At 34.2% G+C, this 20,347-nt stretch overlaps 1 protein-coding gene across 1 annotated transcript in view; it reads left to right on the top strand.

Annotated features, from left to right (window-relative positions):
* PRKD3 (protein kinase D3) overlaps positions 1-20,347 on the top strand; it is an 85,183-nt gene that overhangs the window by 6,870 nt on the left and 57,966 nt on the right. The window contains exon 2 of the mRNA XM_021697416.2: positions 827-1,784. Coding sequence (XP_021553091.1) covers positions 1,497-1,784 — 288 coding nt within the window. The 5' untranslated portion in view covers positions 827-1,496. The remainder of the gene's footprint in view (positions 1-826; positions 1,785-20,347) is intronic.

The raw sequence follows: 20,347 nt of genomic DNA, 5'->3' as shown, positions 1-20,347 counted from the left end.
TTTAAAGATTTTATTTATTTATTTGCGAGAGAGAGAATGAGAGACAGAGAGCATGAGAGGGAGGAGGGTCAGAGGGAGAAGCAGACTCCCTGCCGAGCAGGGAGCCCGATGCGGGACTCGATCCCGGGACTCCAGGATCATGACCTGAGCCGAAGGCAGTCGCTTAACCAACTGAGCCACCCAGGCGCCCTCTTTTTTTACTTTTAGAAACGCTTTATAATAAGATCACTTTCTCCTGTGATCCTGTCATCAATACATCGTTCACATTATAACTGTGCATAGTATGTTCCCTTCTGCTTCCTTAGCTTTCTGAAAGAAGCCTGTCAACAAAGCAAGTCAACAATCATATTTTGGCAGAATTAGATTTTTTGATATAAAAAAAGAATACTTTTGACGTGTCTTTATTAGGACAGTATTATACATCTTTTGTATGGCTGAGTGGTTTGTACTTTAGTTCTATGACAGTGTCCATTTTAACCTTCTTTTAGTCCCTTCTATTTTTCGTTGTTTCTCTCCTAACTCAGTTGTATATTTGTGGAATAAAAGTGTTTGATCTTCAGGTTTCAGGTATTAGTGAGGAGTGCCAGGGACTTGGTGGTGGTGGTGGTGGTGAGCAGGAGGCTCTCCCTAAAATTATACCTCTAGGAAAATAATGTCTCTGTTAACTAGACCCCCCCCCAAAATGGCTACCCATTAGGATTCTTGGTGAATTACAAACATACAACCAAAACTTATCATTTAAAAAAAAAATACAGGGATTCTTGGTTTTTTAAAATAATGTCAAATGAGTATAAAATATTAAGAGTGTTTTTAAAATTCCTTCCAGGCTGACTGCATTTCAGAAAGCATCAACTTTTCTCAGTGGACCCATTCATCAAGTGAAATATGCCTGTACTGTTTTAAAAAGTTTTGTGCTTCATCATGGAAAAATTTGCCCCCCCCCAAAAATGAAAGTAAAGACATTTGAAAAGGTGATTTAAGGTATGGACATTTGAAAAAGTGTCCCATCAAATCAGTAAACCTCAAGATAAGGGTTAAATAGATTAATCCTAAACACTTATTTTTTAAACCAGGAGGATTTCATCTTAATAGAAAAACAACTTTTATTCACTATGTATTCTCTGAAATTAAAAGAGAGAGACAAGAGTAGACTTAAAAGAAAATAAATGAAGATGGTTAGTAAAGAAGCAGTGTCAACTCTTTTCTGATGAGGAAAATACAGTGATGTTAAATCCTTTCCAAATCTCTGGTTGTGGTCCTAAAGACAAGACTCCTTTTTGATGGGACTGATACTAAGGGAAGTAGGACCTTTTGTGTATTCAACTCACAGTTGTAGAAGTTGCAATCATTGGCATGAGTGGCTTAAAAGAGGAAATAAAGAAGTTTTCAATTAAATCCAAAAGTACAGTCATTTTTTTACTGCTGTGATTTTAAAAGCCTCTTCATAACCACTGAAAAAAAATTGACAACTATTTTAAAATATTAAAGAAAGGCAGATGTCTGCAAACAATTCCCCTCCATCAGCCCAGAAGTCTGTATTACCTGCAACTCTTCCTGCTGTGCTTCCAGCTCCTTCTCCGTGTTCAAGTCCTAAAACAGGACTCTCTGCCCGACTCTCTAATGGAAGTTTCAGTGCGCCATCACTCACTAACTCCAGAGGCTCAGAGCATACAATTTCATTTCTGCTGCAAATTGGCCTTACACGGGAGAGCGTTACCATCGAAGCCCAGGAACTATCTTTATCTGCTGTCAAGGATCTTGTGTGCTCCATTGTTTATCAAAAGGTACCGTGCATGCTATTTATGTCAATAGTTTTTCTAATTAATATTGTATCTAATGCCTTCCTATAAGTTATACATGCAACAGTGAGTTAACATATGGATCAATTGTTTATATCCTAATTTGGATCATTTTGGTAGAGTGCTAATAGATTAGAAGCCTAAAGTCTGAAATTTCAGATTCTAACAACTGGAGCCTTTATCCTAACTTTAAAATACTGCCTGTTTATTTTTTCTTTTAAGAGCAGGAAAATCCATATAAAATCAAGAGGACTTGAGAAATCTCATTTGTTTTTAGAGAAAACAGGAGGCAGAGAATACAAGGCATCCAGGTGGCTTACCAAAAGGATGGGACACAGCTGTGGCTGAGTCCCAGGTCCACACCTGTTTTTCCTAGGTGCCTCATATTCTGCACTCTTTTTTGTACCTTCTTCCCTTTAGGTCTTGATTTCGCCTATACTGCCATTTAATATGAGAAGACCACTCTCTCTTGCTTAAAAAAATTGGTAAATGACTTTTGCATATATGACAATATAAAAAAAATTTGAAATTGAGGGTGGTTTTATTTTGTTTCCCTTTTGCCTACCTCATGCCCTATACTATACCATTTTTTAAGGAACCTTAACTAAATGTCTTTAATAATCTTGATTTGATGGATAAGTGGGTATGTTCTCTATTTTGTCATAGACCTATATGTTTAAGTAGTAAGAATTGGTTACATTTTATTTTTAATGGACTGAGCATATGTTTCAGATGTGTTTCAAACAAATTAGTGTACTTTTTATTGGAAAAATCATATCAGGTGAGAATAATATATTTGTATTTAGGCTCCTCATTTTACTGTTTTTGTTTTAATTTCTTATGCTTTATATGATTTGTTACTATCTTCTGATGTAGAAGTAATTAACAGTCTAAAAAAAATGTTATGCGGTTTGTAGAAATAGCCTATGCCTCCTGTGTGGTAACAGTAACTTGTCTATTGAAATGTAGCCTAAAGATTCACTTTCCTTTTGTAGATCTGTAGAATCATCTGCGTGTCTTTTAAGTATTTTTGCTTTTATTTTCCCTTTCATTAAATGTTATAGGGGTTTTTCACAAATATCTTGGCAACTAGGTTTTTAATTTAAAGATAAGAATTTATCTTAACTACAATTTGTAACTTGAATGTTTCCTTTTTATTTGAGCCTATAGAAATTTATAATTAATATTTTGGTAGAATCTGTATTACTGTTTTCAATCTTAACAAATTTCATTTCGTTCTTATATTCATACAGAGGCATACTGATTTTCTACAGGATTATTTTAGAATTCATGTTACTTCATCTTTAATACAGATGTGAGATGTGGGTCAGATGGGTTAACTCTTAGGAAACTAGATTAAACATCATAATCCATGAAAAAATACAGTGATACCAAGGAAATAGGATAGAGCTGGAAAAATAACTCAGGGTAAACTTTATATAGATATAAAATAGAATTATTGATTATAGAGATAGCCAGCATAAAATGAATATCATAGTAAACTGAATTTGAATCAATATTATAGTGAAATGGGGATGCATTTGGCAAAAATATATAGTATATATAAGCATAAGCATATTACACATTCCTTTTGACATTTGCTGGGATCCTAACTGTTGTTTAAGTGTAGTGTAAGAGTTTTGAGCTTGAAACTAGGTCAGCTGTATTGTTTATTTACTGTATAACTTTGCATAAGTGATTTGACTTCTCTGGATTATAGTTTCCAAATCTATCAAATGATTGAGTTGGGATGATTTCTGGTGTGTAATTCCAGCAGTGAGATTCTGAATCATTTAATCTAAATTTGGGTCTTCACTGCTAGAGACAGATAAAAGAGAAAGGAGTTTCAAGGGATGACCTGTTTCAGGCTAAATCAGAGAAAAATCTTAAGGGAACCAGCTCAGATCCTAAGATTTTCTAGAGATGTTTCATGGATCCCTAACTCATCTGGAGGATGGAAAAACCTGTCAGAAGTTTTCTCGTTTTTACCTTTCCTCTTGTCTTGGGCACTTGCTCATCAGTCATCCATTTTACACATGTACAGCTCCAGGTTTACTGCCAGGACTGTCATGGACACACCTGCTTTTCTTTTATCTATTCTTAGTAACTGCATCTACCTGAACCTTCTAAAAGATAGGGTACTGGTTAAATTTTAGGAAATAGATTAATCAGATGTCCCTTCCCTCAAAAAGCTTAAAGTCTACTGAAGGAAACCTATTCACCAGAGTAAAACATAAAAAGTAGAAAGTGAAGTTACAGAGTGCCCTTCTCACTTTGATAAAGGATGTAGAAGACTTGGAACAGAAAGTAACATTTCATTTGATACTTAATGAGCAAGATTTCAATAATATAGGAGGTGAGGAATACATTCCAGGCAAAAGAATCAGGAGGAGCAAAGATACAGAAAAGGAAAAGAGGAAGATTATAATAGGCAACATTTATTGAGTGCCTACTCTATGTCAGGAGCTTTACATGCACTTTCTAACTAATCTCACAAGTTTGTGGTGCATCTCAAACTGTAATGTGTATGCCAATCATCTAGTGATTGTATTAAGATACAGATTTTGAATGAGTAGGTTTGGGGTGGCTCTGCATTTGTAATATACTCTTAGGTGGTATTGATGCTCCTTCTCCAAGGACCTCACTGAGTGGAATGGGTATAGGTGATATAATTGCTGCTGAATAAAGGAGGAAACTAAATTTCAGAGACATTTAATTACTTGCTGAAAGTCAGACTTCAAACACAGATCTTTTTTTTTTTTTGAGATTTTATTTATTAGCAAGAGAGAGTGAACAGAGGTCGCACGTGAGCGGAGGGGAGGAGCAGAGGAGGAGGGAGAAGCAGGCTCCCTGCAGGGAACCACACGTGGGGCTGGATCCCAGGACCCCAGGACCATGACCTGGGCCGAAGGCAGACGCTTAATTGACTGAGCCACCCAGGTGCCCCCGAACACAAGTCTTTTTTAACTTATAAATCTGTATCCTCTTTTCACTGCCCCACACTACCTGCCTCATGCCAAAGAAAAGTTTCACACTTGATTCCTGTAAGAGTGTAGATTTAACAAAGGTCTGTGTGCAGCAACCCAACATGATCAGATTTGTGTTTTGGAAAGCTTAAATGTGTAACCAAGTATGACGTAAAGTAAGGAGATCAGATAAGAAGCCATTGTAATGAAGATCTGAACTGAGATGGTTGGAAAGTGATGATGATATATTTGAAGGGTATTGGGAAAGTAGTGTTGGTAAAACTTAATAGCCTATTGGACATAGAGGAGGAACAAAGGATGGAAGGGCAGCGTGGGTGACTAGATGGGTGGTGATGCTGGTAACCAAGATAGAAAATTCAGGAAGAAAAGTAGCGTTTTTCTGGGGGAGATAATGGGACTGATTTTTATCAAACTTTAATAAGACAGAGTTCCTGTGTTCCAGAAATTTTTGAAGATTATGGCCCTAGTGTTCTGCTATGACTCTTGAAATGGAATCATTATCCTCCAGAAGAACCTTCTTCCCATCTCTCTCTTTTTTTTTTTTTAAGATTTTATTTATTTATTTGACGGAGAGAGAGAGACAGCGAGAGAAGGAACACAAGCAGGGGAAGTGGGAGAGGGAGGAGCAGGCTCCCCGCTGAGCAGGGAGCCCGATGCGGGGCTTGATCCCACGACCCTGGGATCATGACCTGAGCCGAAGGCAGACGCTTAACGACTGAGCCACCCAGGCGCCTCCCCATCTCTCTTTTTATAGAGAAACTAACAAGGCTGAAAAGTGATGAAAAGAGCTTAGTTTAGGGGACCAGAAGAAAGGTCTCTAAAAGTTAGTGAAATAAACCCAGAGGGCAACCCAAGTTTTAAATTAAGCGAGGAGGGTTACCTGACCTATAATTTCATTTTAATAATATTTTAAAATCTATTTTTAATCTAGTCATAATACCAAAGGTATATTCCGTCTGTTTTACATTTTTTGCCATCCAAAGCTAACAATGTATTAGTAATAATTGACCACAGACATAAGGAATGGGAATTTGACCCCAGATTCAAGAATAGAGTTTACAAATTTACAGATTTGTAAGGCTTTTTAAAGTACCACTGTAGTGATCCAAGGTGTAGTTTGTGGGATTCTTTAAAAGTTTTTGCAGCTATTAAAAAAGGAAACATTTTGTGTGTACATGGATGGGGGAGAGGGACATCTGCAAGATATATAGGATATATAGATAACGTAAGTGCAGAACAGGGCATACTATGCTATCATTTTGTATTACACACACTTAAACATACATATATACGCATACATTTAATTTCTTGATTGCTTTTATTTTTTTATTTTATTTATTTATTTTAAAGATTTTATTTATTTATTTGACAGAGACACAGTGCGGGGCTCAATCCTAGGACCCTAGGATCATAACTTGAGCCGAAGGCAGATGCTTAACGACTGAGCCACGCAGGCGCCCCTCTTGATTGTTTTTAGATGACTTTGGAAGGAGAGATAGGTTTCTTCCAGGAAGGGAACTAGTGACTGGGGAGTAAGTGAAAGGGAGATTTACATTTCATTGTATACCCTTGTGTGCCTTTTGAATTTTGTGCCTTATGCATGTATTCCATATTCAGAAATAATATTTAAATATTTTTTAGAAAGTGCAATGATCTAAAAAGAATAACTGTTACATTTTTAAATTATTTTACTGGGTAAGATTGGATTTTATAGTTTTTCTAGCACCTTTCAGACATTAAATAGAAATGTGCCATGTAATATATGCAGTTATTTTTTCCCTTAAGAGCTATTTTTATTAGGCGTTTGTTTTTAAAAAATCAGATAAGATATAATTTACCTATAATAAAATCCATCCCTGTTGAGATCATAAGTTTGATGAGTTTTAGCAATTTTATGTGGTTGTGCAACTATCACGCATTCAAGATCTAGAGCATTTCCATCAGCCCATAAGTTCCCTCTTGTACTTTTGCAGTCTCCTTTCCTCATCGTGGTCCTGGGCCACCACTGCTCTGCATTCTGTTACTATGGTTACACTTTTTTTTTAGATTTTCATATTAACGAAGTCATAGTATGTAGTCTTTTGTCCTGCCATCTTTCACATACCTCAGTGTTTTGTGTTTTTGTTTTTAATTCATCCATGCTGTTAGGTATGTCAGTAGTTCCTTTTTGTTGCTGAGTACTGTTCCATTGTATGGATATACTGTACTTTGTTTATTCAGTCATCAGTTGATTGATATTAGAGTTTTTTCTAATTTGGGGGCATTATGAATAGAGTTGCTATGAACATTCTCATTCACATCTTGATTGTAGATACATGTTTTCATTTCCTTGGGATAAATATTTAGGAGGAAGATGGCCATATCCTTGCCAACACTTGGTATTTCTAATCTTTTTAATTTAACTGTTCAGGTTGGTGTGTAGTAATATCTCCTTGTGGTTTTAATTTGCATTTTCCTAATGACTAATGAGATTGGTTATCTGTCCATGGGCTTAATTGCTATTCACATATTTTCTTTAAGTTCTGTACAGATTGAGGTATAAAAGTTCTTAAACATCTTAGATACAAGTTCTTATCAAATATAAAATGCAGGTATTTTCTTCCAGTCTGTGGTTTCTTTTCATCCTCTCTCTTTTTAATCTAAATAATAGTCTAAATAATCGTCATTTTAAAGGCTACTGCATTCAGTCATCTTGAAGCATAAAGTTTACAACCAGTTTCTTATTTTGGTCATTTATGTTGCTTCTAATTTTTTTCCAGTTTTATGGAGATATAATTGATATATAAATTTGTATTAGTTTAAGGCATACAAAATAATGATTTGATATGTGTATATTTAGCAGAATAATTACAATAAATGTAGTTAACATAATATCACCTCCCACAGTTAATTTTTTTCTTGTGATGAGAACTTCCAAGGTCTAATCTCTTAGCAGCTTTCAAATATACAGTAAAGAATTGTTAACTATACACACCATGCTGTACATTACATTGCCAGAACTTATTTATCTTATAACTGGAAGTTTGTACCCTTTGACTACCTTCACTCATTTTCCCCATTCCTGCCCTCTGCCTCTGGTAACCATCAATCTGTTCTCTGTCTCTGTGAGTTAAGTTATATGAGATTCCACATGCAAGTGAGATCATACAGTAGTTGTCTTGCTCTCCTTGACTTACTTCACTTAATAGTGCTTTCAAGGTCCATCCATGCTGTCGCAAATGGTAGGATTTCCTTCTCTTTGTGGCTGAATAATATTCTATTGTATATATACCACAATATCTTTATTCATTCATCCTTGGATGGACATTTGGTTGTTTCCGTGTCTTGGCTATTGTAAATAATGATGCATTGACATGGAGTACAGGTATCTATTAGAGGTAGTGCTTTCATTTTCTTCAGATATATACCCAGAAATGGCATTGCTTGATCATATGGTAGTTCTCTTTTTAATTTTTTGAGGAACGTCCATACTCTTTTCTTTTTCTTTTTTTTCCCTCATCCGTACTGTTTTCTATAGTGGCTGCACAAATTTAGATTCCCACCAGTAGTGCACAAGGGTTCCCTTTCTTCCACATTCTCACCAACACTTCTTATCTCTTGTCCTATTGATGTTAGCCATTCTGACAGCCAGGAGGTGATATCTCCTTGTGGTTTTAATTTGCATTTTCCTGATGATTAGTGATATTGAGGACCTTTTCATGTGCCTGTTGGCTACTTGTATGTCTTCTTTGGGGGAATGTCTATTCAGTTCTTCTGCCCATTTTTAAATTGGATTGTTGGGGCACCTGGGTGGCTTAGTCGTTGGGCGACTGCCTTCGGCTCAGGTCATGATCCCAGGGTCCTGGGATTGAGCCCCGTGTTGGGCTCCCTCCTCAGCGGGAGGCCTGCTTCTCCCTCTCCCACTGCCCCTGCTTGTGTTCCTACTCTCGCTGTGTCTCTGTCAAATAAATAAATAAAATCTTTAAAAATAAATAAATTAAATAAATAAATAGGATTGTTTGTTGTTATTTTTGTTGTTTTTGCCACTGAGTTATAGTTCTTTATATATTTTGGGTATTAAACCCTTATCAGATACATGATTGGCAAATACGTTTTCCACCTTCTGTGGTTGTGTTTTGATTTTTGTCGGTGGTTTCCTTGGCTGAGAAGAAGCTTTATAGTTTGATGTAGTCCCCCTTGCTTATTTTTGCTTTTGTTGCCTTTCCTTTTAGTGTCAAATCCAAAGAATCATTGCCAAGAATGATATCAAGGAATTTATCCCTTATGTTTTCTTCTAAGAATTTTGTGGTTGCAGGTCCTACATTCAAGTCTTAAGTCCATTTTGAGTTGATTTTTGTGTATGGTGTAAAAGAGGGGTCCAATTTCATTCTTTTGCATTTGGCTGTCCCAGTTCTCCCAGCACCATTTATAGAAAAGACTATCCTTTCCATTGTATATTCTTGATTTCTTTGTCATAAGTTCATTGGCCATATATGCATAGGTTTATTTCTAGGCTCTCTATTCTGTTCCATTGATTTATATGTCCATTCTTGTGCTAATACCATACTGTTTTGATTACTATAGCTTTGAAGTATAGTTTGAAATCAAGAAATGTAAATGCCTCCAGCTTTGTTCTTCTTTCTCAAGATTGCTTTGGCTATTCGGGTTCTTTTGTGGTTTTGTATAAATTTTAAGATTGTTTTTTCTATTTCTGTGAAAAATGCCATTGGAAAATAGGGATTGCATTGAATCTGTAGATTATTTTGGGTAGTAGGGACATTTTAATAATATTCTTCCAGTCCATGAACATAATATTTTTCCATTTATTTGGGTCTTCAGTTTCTTTCATTAATGTCTTATAGATACAATTTTTAGTGTGTAGATCTTTCACCTTATTTTATAGGTATTTTATCTGATGATGATTAGTGATGTTGAGGACATCACTAATTTATTTATAGGTATTTTATTTTTGATGCAATTATACATGAGATTGTTTTCTTAATTTCTCTTTCTGATAGTAACTTATTAGTGTATAGAAAGGCAACTGATTATTGTATATGATTTTTGTATCTGGCAACTTCACTGAATTTGTTGATTAATTCTAACAAAATTTTTTATTGGAGTGTTTCATGTCACCTACAAACATAGACAATTTTACTTTTTCCTTTCTGATTTAGATGTCTTTTATTTCTTTTTCTTGCCTAATTGATCTGGCTAGGACTTCCAGTACTATGTTGAATAAAAGTGGCAAGAATGGACATCCTTGTCTTATTCCTGATCTTAGGTTTTCCACTGAGTATGATGTTAGCTGTGGGCTTGTCATATACAGCCCCTGTTATGTTGAGGTATGTTTTCTCTATACCTCACTTCGTTTAGAGTTTTTGTCATGAATTGATGTTGAATTTTATCAAATGCTTTTTCTGCATCTATTGAGATGACTTATTATCCTTTATTATGTTAATATGGTATATCACATTTATTGATTCCCAGATGTTGAATTATTCTTGCATCCCTGGAATAAATCCCACTTGATCATGGTGTATGATCCTTTTAATGTGGTGTTAAATTCAGTTTGCTTATATTTGTTGAGAATATTTGCATCTGTGTTGATCAAGAAGGTTGAGCTATAATTTTTTTTTTCCTTGTAGTGTCATTGTCTGTCTTTAGTATCAGGGTAATGCTGGCCTCATGAGCTTGGAAAAATGTTCCTTCCTCTTATATGGTTTGGAAGAGTTTGAGAACAACTGGTATTAATTCTTTAAATGTTTGGTAGAATTTATCAGTAAAGTAATCTAGCTTTTTTTTGTTTGTTTTGTGAGGATTTTGATTACCAGTTCAATCTTCTTACTATAGAATTGGTCTGTTAATATTTTCTACTCGTTCATGATTCAGGCTTGGTAGGTTGTTCTAGGAATTTATCCATTTTTTCCAAGTGTCCAATTTGTTGGTGTATAATTATTTATAGTAGTCTTTTATGTTCCTTTGTATTTAAGTGGTATCAGTGTCACCTCTTTCATTTGTAATTTTGAGTCCTCTCTTTTCTTTAAGCTAAAGGTTTGTTTTGCTTATCTTTTCAAAAAACTAGCTCTTAGTTTCATTGATCTTTTCTGTTGTCTTTTTAGTCTCTATTTGATTTAATTTCACTATGATCTTTGTTACTTCTTTCCTTCTGCTAACTTTGGGCTTAGTTTGTTACTTTTCTAGTTCCTTGAGGTGTAAAGTTAGGTTGTTTATTTGAGATCTTTTTCTTCATGTATGTGTTTACTGCTATGAACTTTGCTCTCGGAACTTATGCATCCCATAAGTTTTGGTATATGTATTTTTCATTTGTCTCAAGGTATTTTTTTATTCTCTTTTGATCTCACCTTGACTAGTTGTACAATTCATGTTATTTAATGTCCACATAGTTGTGAATTTTCCAGGTTTTTTTTTTTTTTTTGTAATTGATTTCTAGTTTCATACCATTGTCATAGGAAAAGATGTTTTATATGATTTCAGTCTTCTTAAATTTATTAAGACTTGTTTTGTGGCCTAACGTGATCTGTCCTGGAGGATGTTCCATGTTTGCTTGAGAAGAATATGTATTCTGCTGCTTTTGGATGGAATGTTACTGTAAATGTTACGTGTCTGGTCTAATGTATAGTTTAACTCCAGTGTTCCTTTTTTGATTTTCTGTCTGGGTGATCTATCCATTGTTGAAAGTGCAGTACTAAAATCCCTTTATTATTGTGTAGTTGTCTATTTCTTCTTTCAAGTCCGTTAATATTGGCTTTATATACTTTATATATTTAGGTGCCCCTATGTTGGGTGCATAAATATTTGCAAAGATTATATCCTCTTGTTGGATTGACTCCTTTATCACTATATAATGACCTTCTTTGTCTCTTATTACAGTCTTTGGCTTAAAGTCTATTTTGTCTGGGGGTGCCTGGGTGGCTCAGTCGGTTAAGCAGCTGCCTTCAGCTCAGGTCATGATCCCAGGGTCCTGGGATTGAGCCCCACATCGGGCTCCCTGCTCAGTGGAGAGTCTGCTTCTCCCTCTCCCTCTGCCTGCCTCTCTGCCTGCTTGTGCTCTCTGTTTGTCAAATAAATAAATAAAATCTTTAAAAAAAAAAAGTCTATTTTGTCTGATCTAAGTTAGTTTATGTACTTTTCATTATAATATGCTATATTCTTTGTTCTCTTAACAGTATCATTTGGAGAGCCAAAATTTCTAATTTTAATGAAGTACAATTAATTTTTTTCTTTATGGATAGTGCTTTTGTTTCATATCTAAAAAATATTTGCCTGAATGAAGATAAGAAAGATTTTGTCCCCTGTTTTCTCCTGGAAGTTTCATAATTTCAGCTTTTATCTTTATAATCCATATGTTAGTTCTGTGGGACTACCACAGCTGCATGGCTTAAGCAATAGAAATTTTTCTGACAGTTTTTGAGGCTAGCTGTCTGTAACTGAGATATCAGTAGAGTTTGTTCCTTCTGTGAGGGCTGTGAGTGAGAATCTGTTTCATGCCTCTCTCCCAGCTTCTAATGGCCTCAGGCATTCCTTAGCTTATAGATGGTATTCTTCCTGTGTCTTCATATTGACTTCTCTCTATAAATGTCTGTCTGTGTTGACAAATTTCCCCTTTTTATCAGGTCACAGTCCTACTGGGTTAGGGCCCTCCTTAATGACTTCATTCTAACTGGATCATCTATCTACAGAAACCCTATTTCCAAAGGTCACATTCACAGGTTCTAGGGGTTAGGATTTTAACATCTTTTGGAGGAACACAACTCAACTCGTAACAATCCATTTCAAAAATATTTTGGGGGGTGCCTGGGTGGCTCAGTGGTTAAGCGTCTGCCTTCGGCTCAGGTCATGATGGGATCGAGCCCCACATTGGGCTCCCTGCTCCATGGGAAGCCTGCTTCTCCCTCTCCCACTCCCCCTGCTTGTGTTCCCTCTCTCGCTGTGTCTCTCTGTCAAATAAATAAGTAAAATCTTTAAAAAAAAAAACAAAACAAAACCGTAAACCGCTTCCAACCCATTCATCTGAATTTATTAAAAAAAATAATAATTTTTGTATATGGTGTGAGATAAAGGTTGAGCTTCATTTCTTTGCATTGGACATCAAATTTTTTCAGGATCATTTGTTGAAAAGACTATTCTTCCTTCACTGAATTACTTTAGGACCTTTATTGTAAATCAGTTAACCATACATTTTGATCTATTTCTGAACATTGTTTTGCTTTATTGGCCTATATCTGTGTACCCCTAAACTGATTTCACATTGTCTTGAATTCTTTAATTTTATAAAGACATGAGGTCAGGTGCATTAAGTCCTCCAACTTTGTTCTTTTTTCCAAAATTGTTTTGACCAGTCTGTGTCCTTTGCATTTCCATTAAAATCAACTTGACAATTTCTACAAAAAGAAAACCCTATAGAAATTGTGTACATCATTTTGCTGATGGTTTTGGTGCTATTATAAGTGGGGTTTTGGTGCTATTATAAATGGGACTTTAAAAAAAATCTCAGTCTGATTTTTCATTTTATTATATAGAAATATTGTGATTTTTGTACATTGACATTGTGTCCTGCAACCTTGCTAAACTCATTTATTACTTCTAGTAACTTTAAAAAATTCTTTAAGATTCTCTATATAGATGATCTTGTCTTTTGTAAATAAAGATAGTTTTATGTTTTGCCTTCCAAAATTTCATTTCATTTTCTTGTTTTGTACTGGAGGCTAAACCTCCAGGACTATATTGCATAGAAGTGGTAAGAGTGGACATCTGTGCCTTGTTACCACTCTTAAAAGGAACAGCATTTGGTCTTCCACCATTAAGTTGCTTGTAAATTTTTTTAGATGTTCTTCATCAAGTTAAGGCAATTCCTGTCTATTCCTAGTTGGCTTAGACTTTTTATCTTGAATGACTGTAAATTTGTTAAATACTTTTTCTGTATCTGTGTTTTTTTATCCTTTAGTCTGTTAATATTGATGAGGTATGTTGGCTTACCTTTGAATGTTAAGCCAACCTTGCATTCCTGCAACAAACCCTCCTGGTCATCATATATTATCATTTTTATACTTTCCTATATTTTCTTAATATTTTTCTGTCTAAGATAATGTATTGGCCTGTAACTTTTTTTTCTTCTATTATCTCTGTGTGGTTTTGGTATCAGGGTAAAGTTGGCTTCACAAAATGAGTTTGGATGTATTTCCCTCCTGTTTCCTGAATAAATGTGTACAAAACTGTAATTATTTCTTCCTGACATATTTGGTAGAATTCACCAATGAAGCCATCTGTGCCTAGAATTTTTTTTTATGAGAAGGTTTTTAACTCAATTTCTATTTCTTTAATGGGCATAGAACTATTCAGATTATCTATTTCTTTGTGAGTGCACTTTGATAATTTGTGTCTTTAAAGGAAGATTTTCATTTCATCTGAGTTGGCAAATCCATTGGTGAAAGTTGTGTTTTATGTTCATTACCCTTTAAAGTGATTTCTCTATTATTGTCTGTTTTCAATTTTTTAATTTTCTTTTTTCTACCTTCTTTGAGTTTAACTTTATTTTTTCAGTTTCTTAAGGTGGAAGCTTGGGTCATTGATTTGAGTCTTGTCTTTTTTATATGTGTCTAGTGCTATAAGTTTCCCTCTAATCACTACTTTAACTGCATGCCACAAACTTTGATATGTTGTATTTTCATTTACATTTTGTTTAAATTCCTAATTTCTCTTGTGATTTCATCTGCGATCCATGGATTGTTTAATTTGGAAGCATTTGAAAAATTTTCAGATGTTTTTATGTTATAATGATTTCTAGTTTTATTTTAATTTTGGCCCAAGAATATACTTTAATTTCAATGTGTATAATTTGAGGGGTTTTATTTTTAATAGTGTAGGATTCTATCTTACACTACATTCTGAATGTTACATATGCAATTCTTTTAAATGTATATTCTGCTCTTGTTGAGTGAAGTTTTCTATGAAGGTTAGGAAGAGTTGGTTGATAGTGTTTTCTTTATGGATTTCTTTTTACTCGTTCTACCATTTATTGAGAAAGGAGTATTGAAATCTGAGTATAATTTTAGATTTGTCTATTAGTCCTCTCAGTTTTAATTAATAGAGCTTAAAAACATGAAGCAAAAATTATTTGCAGGCACATTTAGGATTTTTACAACCTTTGATATATTAATTTCTTTTTCAGTGTAAGTTTTTTTCCTTATCTCTGGTAATGTACCTTGTTCTGAAGTCACATTTGTGTGGTATTGATATAACCAGTCTTATTTTTTTCCCCAAAAGATTAGTGTTTGCATTGTGGTATATTTTTATATGTTTTTGCTTATATACTTTCTGTCTTCATATGTGAAGTGGGGTTTTTTGTAGATTACATATGCTTGGGTCATGCTTTTTAAATTCAGTCTGACAACTTCTGTTTTTTAAGTGCTTAAACCATTTATATTTAATACAATGTTTAATATAGATGCATTTAAATGTATTGTTTTCTGTTTGTCTCTTCTGGTCTTGGGTCATTTTCTCTTCTTTTGAATTGAGTATATTCTATAAGTCCATTTTATCTCCATTGTTGATTTATTCTCTTTAAAAAAAATTTTTAAGCAATTTCTCTAGTGCCAGGGTCAGTAGACTACATCTATGGGCCAAATCTCACCCACCATCTCTTTTTGTGAATAGAGCTTTATTGGGACATAGCATGCTCATTCAGTAATATCTTGCCTGTGACTGCTTTTATGCTACAACAGCAGAGTTAAGTGGCTGTGACAGAGACCATATGGTACACCAAGCCTAAAATACTAGTATCTGGTCTTTTATAAAAAATTTTTCATCCTTTAGCTTATATAATATGCATCTTTATTTCATCAGAGATGTCTTCAAACAATATCATACTATTCTAAGTATGATGTAATGTATACCTTAGAATAGTATATTTCTGTTTTCTTTTGTCACTTGTACTATTGTACATTTTATTTCTGTAAACAGTTGGTTCTCATAATTTGTGATTGTTATATTCTGTAAAGTGACCTCAAACATTAGTGAATTAGTGAATTAGTGAATGTTGGAAGAGTTGCTCCTAGGGGAAATACAGGGTTGGGTTCCTGTGAGCATCTGGTCACAACATTTTTGTCAAGCAGTAAATACATAACGTTGTTTTATATGTGTTTCTGTTTAAAGATGCCTTATTTAGTATATACAGGTGATTCATTAACATTGATCTCACAGCCAACAGCACTGTAACTTATGCCTGAATGAAGCTTCTCTAACACACATATTCTCTCCATAAGGCATATTATAGACTACTTGATCTTAGGAACACTTGACAGCACTTCAGTAGGATGCTTGGGGGGTCATTTTAAACAGAAAAATCACCATCAAAAAAGCCCCCAAATTCAGAACACATGACAATAAATAGACCGTGAAAAGGACATGTGTTTTTACACTGTGAGAATTGAAACAAGAGCATCACCTTGTTTGACTTCAGATGGGAACATGCACAAGAGTGACTCAAATTTTTTGTCTTCTTTGCATGTCTGTGAATGACTGTAAAAGCACAGAAAGTATTGATTTTTGGTTACAAATAAATTTTGGCGAGTAGGCATGTTCACAGATCTAGAATCTGTGAATGATGAGGATCAGCTGTTGCTACAAATCCCACAACACATTGTTTTTCTTCTTGCTTTTAACAGTAAATTATGTTTTAAAGAAATTAAAAGTGAGAAAAATTACCTTTTATATTTACTTCCATATTTAACATTTTCATTACTTTTCATTACTTTGTGTTGGATCCAAACTGTATGCAATATGTTCTTTTCTCTGGCTTCATTTACAATTTTTGTCTTCTTGGTTTTCAGCAGTTTGAATATGATTGCTTTATTGTGGTTTTTTTTTTTTCTGTTTTTGTTGCTGGGGTTTGTTGAACTTGGTCTTGAGGTTATAGTTTCCTCAACTTGGGAGACTTTTTGTATTCATTAAAGCTTCCTTTAGTCTTTTCCTGTGTGCCATTTTTACTGCCCTTACAAAATTTTCCTGCACATGTTTGTTTGCTTTCCTCCTCGTCTTTCTATCTAATATTTAGGCTTTCACTTGAAATATATAGTGTAATGGAAAGCTGTATTTGAATTGCCCCCAGGTTGTGCCATGACCACATCTGAGTGAATGCATTATTGTAAAATATTTTTCAGTCCCAGCCTACTGTTGGAAATAGGTTGAAGGAGTGTGGACCAAGCTCCTTATTAAAGTTTTCCATGATTCAGTAATTTTTGATAAGATAGTAAATTGATTACAATCAAATGAACAATCTCTAATATATATACTTTGACAAATACACTTCAGTGTTTGTGTCTATTTGTTTTCCTTATAAAATCTTATCCAACTACTTTTAAACACCCCACAAAATTTTTGGTAACTGTGTCAGTGGCATTTCCTAAAGACCAGCTTTTTTTTTTTTTTTAATTAGGAGCAGAATCTTCAAATTTTGGTTTGTCATATTTATGCAAAAGTAGCTAAATTTTCAAAAATCTTTATCATAGGCCACAGGTTGTGAAGGATCAAGATTTTAAACGTTTACAGATTCCACGTATGTGGTTTCATGGTTACATGCAACTTAGTTTGTAACAATGATTTTCAACCCTGGCTGTCCCTTAGAACAATCAGGAAGCTTAACAGACCTTTCCCCAGACCAGTTAAGTCAGGCTTTCTGGGAGTAGAGAGTCTGTTTAAGAGCTCTACCTGTGGTTCTAAGGAGTAGCCAGAATCGAGAACCTAATGTAATGGAAATCAATAAGCTTAAGAGACCACATAAGTAATAAACTGAAGATATTTTTTCCAAATATTTAAATTGCATATTTTGTTGTATGAGCTTGCCATCATATAAAATATAATTATATGTATATTTTAAATCTTGTATTCAAATGCATAAATTCAGTGAGGTCTGCATCTGATTATAGGTTACTATGATAGTTGAAAATTTTAGAAAAATAAAAGCTAGTGATTTCATTTCTTTTACTTGGCAGTTTGCAGAGAGCTAAATAGTGTGGTACAATGAGCCTTTACCAGGGGCCATTATCTGTATGGCTTCATGCAATTGAACAAATATTTGTGGTGCACTTACTCTGTTCAGTCACCAGGCTAGATACTGTAGAGTTACCAAGATGAAAGATAAATTTTCTGCCCCAATGATTTATGCTCTGGAAAAAGAAGATGAGTGAATGTAAAATTACCGTAATATAAGGTAGATCGTGGTAAGACCAGAAATAAAGGTACAAAATGGTAAATGACTAAAGGAATAACTACCATCTCATTCAGGAGGTAATGAAAGCTTGCTTTAAACCCAACTTTTTGCTTTTATTGTCACCAACTATGACCCTTCACCTGGGGAAATAAACCTTAGTGGCTAGTAAAGTGCCCTGCTACTACTTTGATAGCTTGTAGCATGGATAAAGCAAGATGCCTTTAACATCCTCAATAATCAGAAACCTGTGTATTTATGCACATATGGACATTTCCCCCCATGGGTAAATGAATAAAGCTGTATGATTCTGCTTCCTAGTAGTGTTCTAAATTTTATGTGAGCTAGAAATTCGTGGTGATTTCTGTTCTGTTCATGGTAATTTCATTTACCATCTCCACCATCATTTTTCTTCCAGTACATTAAACCATAGTTGCCTTTTATGGAGATTGTGAGAATAGTAAAACATAACATTTTATATATATCCATTTAATTACCATGTGCTATGCTCTTCATTCCTGGACAACTTGTGTTTAAACTTTCATTATATTGATTGTTCTTTTACTTGAGTATAGCCACCATAAAACTGTAAGCTCTGTGAGGTCAGACATGTCCACAGTAGGTGTTCAGCAAATATTTTTTGGTTGAATAAATTCTAAAAATTCATATGAAACAGTATAGTATGGTTATTAAAAACATTTGGGGTCAAATTTGGGCTTATCTCTACCACTTAGTAGTTGTGTAACCTTGGTTTCTTATCTAAAAAATGAGGTTAAAATAGTGTTCATTTCATGGTTATGTGTGTATATGTATATTATTTGTGTGTGTGTGTGTGTGTACAGTAAATTTGTTTTGCTTAGCCCAGTACCTAGCATATAGCAGTCTCACAGTATTAGTTTCTTAATAATAATATTAATCTGACCTTAGTGGTTTCTAAACTGAAAAAACAAAACTTAAGTCGCACATACTTTGGGAACCTTTTTCTGTTGGGAGTTTATTGGAAATTAGTGGTGATCCAGAAGTGAGTGAAAGCTACTACCAGTTAAGCTTATGTTTCGCTTTTGTGCTTTATAGAATATACACGTGTCATAATCTATTTTCTGCTGTGTAGAAGACAACCCAGTTGTTCCTTAATCTGTATAGGTAAATTATTCACGTTTTCTATTAGCTCTACAAATGTTCTCTTTATTGGTGCAGAAAATTGGAGGTTAATGGTATATCAGTTCTGTGGCTTATCTAATTGTTCTTGGGCCGTATGTGTCTATTTCATGTGCACTCTTTAGCTCCTGAAAACCTGTGATTTTTGTCTTGGTATATTATTTTATAATATAATAGTATATTCCTCAGGGGATGAGGTAGTTATATGAGTCTTTAGATTAATGGTGATTACAGATGTAACTTCAGAATCACAATTTTGAGCTCAACTGATTTAATTAGTTACTATTATTGAGCAGTGAGTAAGCATGCTTTTCTGTATTCCTGCACCGTATGCACATTCCCAAGGACTAAACGGCCAGAAGAAGCCTATAGAGCAACTACAAAGGCCTAGGGATAGTTAACTGAAACTATATAAGATCTTTTGATAGCAAAAGAAGGACATGAAAACTAATCAAGTGTACATTAATATTTCCATTAGGAAAAGAATGAGTAAAGTATTTTTTGATAACTGTCTTAAGAAATGGATGAATCAGATATAAATAAAATTTAAAATTTTTATGAAGTATTTAAAAGACTTTGTGAAATGTATTATCATATTCTGAAAAAAGAAGACTAACTGTATAATTTTTACTTCCCAAATTAAATTATGTTTTCCATTCAAGGTTTTATTGGGATTCTTTTTACCCTAACAGTATTTTTCTAAAGTTTAAAAAAGTAGCCAAAAGCATTAAGTTAAAAGTCTGAAAAATAAGAAAAAGGGGGGAGAAAAACAGCTACAATAATGGAAACTGTATATGACTTGAACAGTAATAGATCCATCGTACATTTTAGGTATATGGCTAAGGAGGCATGAGAAATAAAAGAGAATCATTTTTCGGAAATGGAGTTTAGAAAACAAGTTAGGCAATGAGAGGAGCATTAACAAAGACCTCCACTTAATACCTGACACCAGGATAAATTTCAGAGGAATTAAAGTAAAGGTTAAATATTGAGAATTTGGATCAAAGGAAAAAGATAATAAAATGGAATTGAATATTTATCAAACTTACAGAGAGGAGGATATCTCACTTTCATATCAGGAAAAGGAAGCACAAGGGTAAAGAACAGTTTACAGATTTGAGTATTGAAAATTAAAATATTTACATATATAAAAATAAAAACAAAAATAAGATTGGGGAAATACTACACAGGTATTA

This window comes from Neomonachus schauinslandi, chromosome 10 (assembly GCF_002201575.2).
Source record: "Neomonachus schauinslandi chromosome 10, ASM220157v2, whole genome shotgun sequence".
NCBI lineage: Eukaryota > Metazoa > Chordata > Mammalia > Carnivora > Phocidae > Neomonachus > Neomonachus schauinslandi.
This window is presented reverse-complemented; position numbering and strand designations above follow the sequence as displayed.